At 47.3% G+C, this 6664-nt stretch overlaps 1 protein-coding gene across 1 annotated transcript in view; it reads left to right on the top strand.

The window, feature by feature from the left end:
- ATG7 (autophagy related 7) overlaps positions 1-6664 on the top strand; it is a gene marked incomplete at its 3' end in the record, with an annotated part of 183734 nt that overhangs the window by 72332 nt on the left and 104738 nt on the right. Inside the window, 2 exon segments of the mRNA XM_014592471.2 lie at positions 4700-4790; positions 5708-5852. Coding sequence (XP_014447957.1) covers positions 4700-4790; positions 5708-5852 — 236 coding nt within the window.

Here is a 6664-nt window from a genome sequence, read left to right on the forward strand (position 1 = left end):
ACCCCCCGGGGCCGGGCCACGACCCGCGGTCGACTACGTGGGAGTCCAGCGACATAGCCATTAGGCTAACTGCTGGTCCCTCCTATCCCTTTTTTAAAAATAATTATTTAATTTTATTATTATTTTTTTTATTTGACCAGAGAAGGACAGAAAGTGCGAAAGTAAGCCACCAGGCCCAGGACTCGAGCCGTGGTCAGCTCTGTGGGAGTCCAGTGCCTTAACCACCTTACCACCTGCCAGCCCCATTCCTGTCCCTTCTTAAAGGAAGGATGATGTATTTCCTAGGCAAAAAGGCATCACGATGTCTCCGACAACCCGGTACAAGTACGCTTACATACTTACTGTATAGTTAAAAATTCTATGTGATCCTATTCTCATACAGTAAGTCAGTCAGTAGAAGCTGGGCCATTTCCAGCCCAACTACAGTGGCAGGCAGATAGCACGACCTCTTGGAAGTCTGGAAGCTGCATGGCAGGCCCAGGTTCAGTTCCTAAGCCAGCCCAAGAACCGTCCGGTGTGGTGGTATGCACCTGAATCCGAACAACCCAGTAATTGGGAAGCTGGGGCAGGAAGATGTGATACCATGAGACCCTGTCAAAAGTCCTGCTCTCCCTCCCCCCACCTTCTCTCTCTCTTATAAAGGAGAAAAGAAGTGCGGTTTCTCTTTCCACTTCTGTTGGACTGTGGGGAAAGTGATGATGCATTTTCGTATAGAAAAATGTGCCGACTTTCAGGACGGCCTGATACTGTCTTCATTTGATCCTGTGTGATAGGGATCTGCTATTATCCCCGTTTGGTAAATGAGGAAACTTAGGCTGAGCGATATTGTACATGTAGAGAGAGGTGTGTGTGACTATGTGTATGTGTGCACTATGTCACGGAAATAGAATACATATCCATGGGACCAGCAGTTGGCGTAATGGCTATGTCGCTGGACTCCCACGTAGTCGACTGTGGTTCGTGTCCTGGACCCGGTGGCTTAAAACTCACGCCGGGTGCACGTGCGTGCGTGCCCAAGATCCCGAGAGGAGAATGGAGGAGAAGGGATTGTGGCGTGACCATCCCCCCTGGGGGGTGATTTCTCGCTTTCTGTCTCTCTGTCTCTCTCTGTCTGTCTGGCGAGCGCATGTGCCCTATAGTGAAAATCTCTCCAAAAAAAAAAAAATAAAAAGAAATAGAATACATATCCATAGGACCAGCAGTTAGCGTAATGACTATGTTGCTGGACTCCCACGTAGTCGACCGCGGTTTGAGTCCCGGACTTGGTGGCTTAAACTCACGCCGGGCGTGTGTGCGTGTGTGCCCAAGATCCTGAGAGGAGAATGGAAGAGAAGGGATTGTGGCGTGGCCATACCCCTGGGGGGTGATTTCTCGCTTTCTGTCTCTCTGTCTCTCTCTGTCTGTCTGGCGAGCGCACGCGCCCTATAGCAAAAACCTCTCCAAAGAAAAAGAAAAAGAAATAGAATACATATCCAAATGTGAGTAAAGCAAGGGCAATAGTGCCCACCTCGTTGTACATTCTCAGGAGGGATCTGTGTTCTGTGAGAGCGATGTCCGGCATGTTATAGGCGTTTAGTAGGTGGTATTTTATGCTAGTTTTTATCTCACATAAAGACCAGTACTGTATATACTTCTTCCAAAAATAGTCTCTCAGGGCCAGCAGGTGGCGTGGTGACTGAGGCACCGGATCTCATAGGGTCGACTTGGCGGTTCATGTCCCGGACACAGAAGTCTGAAAAACACACCAGGAGCGTGAGTGTGCATGCCCAGAATCTGGAGAGGAGACTGGAGTATTTAGCTGTGGCTATTCCCCCAGTGTGAGGAGGTGACATCTCACTTTTCCTTTCTCTGTCTCTGTCTCTCTGGCAAGAACACATGCCCTGTGGCAAAAATCTTGATAAAAAAAAAGTCCCTCATATGTATGTGACTTATATGTTGAGCGTATGTTCCCATGTTTAATTTTTTGTTTTGAGAGGTTTTTGCTATAAGGTGCGTGCACTCACCAGAAAAAGAGAGACAGAGAGACAGAAAGCGAGAAATCACCCCCCAGGGGGGATGGCCACGCTGCAATCCCTTCTCCTCCATTCTCCTCTTGGGATCTTGGGCATGCACGCACACACGCCCGGCGTGAGTTTTAAGCCTCCGGGTCCAGGACTCGAACCTCAGTCAACTACATGGGAGTCCAGCGACATAGCCATTACGCCAACTGCTGGTCCCCCCATGTGTAATTTGTTAGTCACAGTGTCTGCATGGTTCCAGGCATACGCCTTTCTTTAATCCATGGGTTGTATAAAGTATGTGTGGAGATAAAATCTCTTCTGAGGTGCTTTTTCTAACGTGCAAAAAGCAAAAAGAATCGGGATGGCCAAGATGACAGTTTTCCAGGGCTTCTTCGCTCTAGCAGAGATGTCTGAAATAGCCATCGTGGAGAGGCAGATGGAGCCTTGTGCTGAGCTGCTCAGAGGAGGAAGCTGTTTGCTTTGGCTAGAGCCCTGAGAAATCCGCTGCATTTCTGCTGGCTGTAGATATTTGTGTTTGATCTGGCTCCCTCTTCTGGCACGTCCTAAAATAGCATCCACACAATGTTCCCTTAGATGCCTTGGGTTTTCCTCAACCCCCTTAAAGCCGTCTCAGGGAACGAGGTGTGTATGTTCTGTGCACCTGCACCTTCCACCTGCCACTCGCTTCATCCTGCCACCCGCCCTGTGGGAGGCACTTTCCGTTGCATTTCTGTGATAAAGTCTCCGCCCTGTATGGCTAGTGCTTGGTGACTCTGGCGTTCAAGCCCAGAAAGTGCCCTGCATTTCCATTTGAGAAAGTTTTCTACCCTCCTTCAGTGCGTCTTTATACTTGATATGACTGAATGCACATCATTTAGCTTAGGAAAGGCAGATTTTCTTCTGTCTTTCACGTAAATGCCATATTTTCCCTCTTAACTGTAAATACAGCTTTATAATACAAATTTTATAAAGAGTTATTCTACATCATAATCTAAGTCAGAAGTACCAGTGCGGTCGTGTTTTTTTAGCAATTCTGAGACGACCCATCATTGCAATGGCCGTGGCGTAAGAGACATTATTTTAAATGTCCTGCATCTTCAGTGTTCCCTGTTAAGTAATTGCTATCATGGAGAGAGTTTTGTGGGACCAGCAGATGGTGTAACGATTATGTCGCTGGACTCCCACGTAGTCGACCACGGACCTAGCAACTTGCTTTCTCACTTTCTCTCTCTCTCTCTTATTAAATTAAAATAAATAAAGTTAGATTAAAGAAAAAACCCACACTGGACACTTGTGTGTGCGTGGCCAAGATCCTGAGAGAACGGAGAAGAGATTACAGTGTGGCCATCCCTCTTCAGATATGTTTTCTTACTTTCTGTCTTTCTGTCTTTCTGGTGAGCGCAGGTGCACTATAGCAAAAAAAAAAAAAAAAGAGAGAGAGAGAGAGAGAGAGAAATTTGCAACAATAGGATAGAGCAGTGTTTTTTATTTTTCTGAGTATGTCCTATGACATTTTAATTGGTGTTATGGAGTGATGGAGGATGTGGAGAGCTGTGTAAGTTTGGGAAACACAAAGCCAAATCAGAAGTGTTGCCTTTACATCAGGCTTCTCAGCATTTCTGTCTCCTTCAAGTGCAGTGTGAATTGCCAATTTTGGATGACAGTAGGGGCTGGATGTAAACTAGATTTAAACTGTAGGAGCATTTCTAAGTCTGTGTGGCCACAGGAGCCTTATCCTCTCAGAGCGTTGAGGAGGGCATGCTCTGGGAACTGCAGGATCTGGAGTTCCAGAGGCTCCTATAGAAGGGGTTAAACGAGGGCAGCAGAAAAGGGATACATCAGGGAAGGGGAAATTCTGACTGGATAAGGATGAGCTTAAGGGGAAGCCAGCTTAATAGAATGACAGGCCCCTTAGACAGTGATCTCATAGTGCACCATGACACTGGAGAGGCTGAGCCGAGTGACACAGTAAGGATGTGGAACAGAAGGGACATACCAAACTTAGAGTTTCAAATCCTAATGGGAATGCTGCAGGTACGTCAGCTTTCCTTGCTTAGACAGAGAGCCCTCACAGGGTTGTTCCTATCCTCAAACATGATCAGCTTGTTCAAGCAACTTCCAGCAATGGCAGATGTTGAGGGAGTATGGGTGAGTTGAGGGCTATTTCAGAAGCTCCTTGTAGAGAAAGACCATGCATGAGTCCCTTGGTCTCTAAACAAGATTCTTAGTAGCTGCAGAAGATAGGGAGCAACTGTGGCAAATGAATAGAAACTCAGGCCCTCAAACCTCTTTGAGAAAGAAGTGAACTAAAAGTTTTATTGATGCATGGGCCATGAAGAACGTTGACTGTGTGTGTGTGTGTGTGTGTGTGTGTGTGCGCGCGCGCGCGTGTGCTATAGGGACCGTGCACTCACTCAAGAGAGACAGAGAGAGAGAAAGCAAGAAACTACCTCCCAGGGGGGTGACCATGCCACCGTTCTGTCTCCTCTATCCTCCTCTCAGGATTTTGGACACACGCACATGTGCCTGGTGTGTTTTTCAAGTCGTCGGAGCTAGGTCATCAGCCATGTGGGATCCAGCGACTGAGCCATCGTGCCACCTGCTATCCCGGAATGTTGACATTTTAAGCAAGCTTGCGGATTAGCTTCCTTGTTTTTATCCTTCCCTTTCATTAAACTTGGTGTTTTGTTTGCCTTCAGATTGTCCTAAAGCAGTGGGATGGGAAAAGAACCAGAAAGGAGGCATGGGACCAAGGATGGTGAACCTCAGTGATTGTATGGACCCTAAAAGGTAAGTTTTTGGAGGCCGTTTTCTTCAGTGGAGCTTTTTGTTACCAGGCCACACACCAGATTCTGTTGGGTCTGTACTGTACAGTTAGTCCAGGGGGTTGCTGTATTCTGTCGGGTCTGTACTGTACGGTTAGTCCAGGGGGTTGCTGTATTCTGTCAGGTCTGTACTGTACAGTTAGTCCAGGGGGTTGCTGTATTCTGTCGGGTCTGTACTGTACGGTTAGTCCAGGGGGTTGCTGTTCGTACTGATGGTGAGCGTCATTCTTCTCTTGACCACCTAACTCTTCATTGAAGTTTGGTGGTGAGAATGAATACTAATGATGGATGAGCTGAAGGGCACACGGTTCATCTGTTTTTCTAGACTTTCTGATGTTTGTTCTTGCTTCAAGCTCAGATTCTCAGACCTGTGCATCTACCTGAACCACCTCTCAGTCCTTTTCTCATTGCCCTTTATTTTTGTCCTGTTGGTCTACAGCGAAGGGTATCTTAAGAAAGATTTCGTGGAAACCAATATTCCATTTAAGGGTGAATGCGAGAGTGTTCTTTACTAAGGAGACACGGAAGAAATTTCTGTTTTAGGTACTAGGAAAAACTTTCCTCTTAAGCAGGAGGTACATTTTCATTCACGAACATAGTGGCTCTTACAATTGGCCATGATTCCCTTTTTACCCTGGCTACTAGGAGCTCCGTGTCAGATCCGTGCCTCACCACTCGCCATGGCAGAGGACTGCAAGAGCCTTGTGTTCTCTGTGGGGACCTTTTCCTTCTCCGCTGACCCTCAGACTTCATCTTATTGTCCCTTTGACTCCAGTTCCCTTATTATTTGTTCCTCGTTCTCTCCTACAGCTCCTTTCTTTTGGGATGAGACTGAGACACCAACGAGCGACTAATGGAATAAACCCCTCTCTCGTTTTCTAGATTAGCCGAGTCATCAGTGGATCTAAATCTCAAACTGATGTGCTGGAGACTGGTCCCCACGTTAGACTTAGACAAGGTCGTGTCCGTCAAATGTCTGCTGCTTGGAGCCGGCACCCTGGGTTGTAATGTCGCGAGGACATTGATGGTAAGTGTGTGGGGCCGGGTGGCACCTTGGAAGCTGTGGCTTGTTTCCTCGTTTAGCTATACACATCATTGCCTCCCGTCTCCCAGCGTCCCCTCCCCTCTGTCCCTCACTCCTGCCTTCTTTTCCTCTTTTCTTTTGTTGGTATCTTTTTGATGATAAAAGAAACACATGATTTTGTTATGAGATATGAAACAGAACGGCTCCCTCACACCCCTCCCAGCCTTTCCCAGAATCCCTAGCTGAGCAGAGAGGAGAATGGACTCCCCAGGGGGAATAGTCACGCTGCAATCCCTCCTCCTCCATCTCTCCCTTCTCTCAGGAGAACACATGCACCCAGTATGTTTTTCAGACCACCATGTCCTGGACCCAGTGACTTGGAACTCATGCTGGGCACATGTGTGTACATGCTCAAAATCCAGAGAATGGGGAAGGGATTGTGGCATGGTCATCCCCCGGGAGGGTGATCTTTGGCTTTTTGTCTCTCTGTCTCTCCAGCAAGCACATGCATCCTATAGTTAAATTCTTTATTTAAAAATAAAAAGTGTGTGTGTTTGTATGTGTGCGTGTATACACATACATACATACATTTTTTTTTTATTATTTAAGAAAAATTTGTGAACTACATTATCTTCAAACACATGCTAGTCTGGGAACCAGCAGTTAGCGTAATGGCTATGTCGCTGGACTCCCACGTAGTCGACTGCGGTTCGTGTCCCGGACCCGGTGGCTTAAAACTCACGCCAGGCGCATATGCGTGTGTGCCCAAGATCCCGAGAGGAGAATGGAGGAGAAGGGATTGCGGCGTGACCATC

Source organism: Tupaia chinensis, unplaced genomic scaffold (genome assembly GCF_000334495.1).
Source record: "Tupaia chinensis unplaced genomic scaffold, TupChi_1.0 Scaffold000704_1, whole genome shotgun sequence".
Lineage (NCBI taxonomy): Eukaryota > Metazoa > Chordata > Mammalia > Scandentia > Tupaiidae > Tupaia > Tupaia belangeri.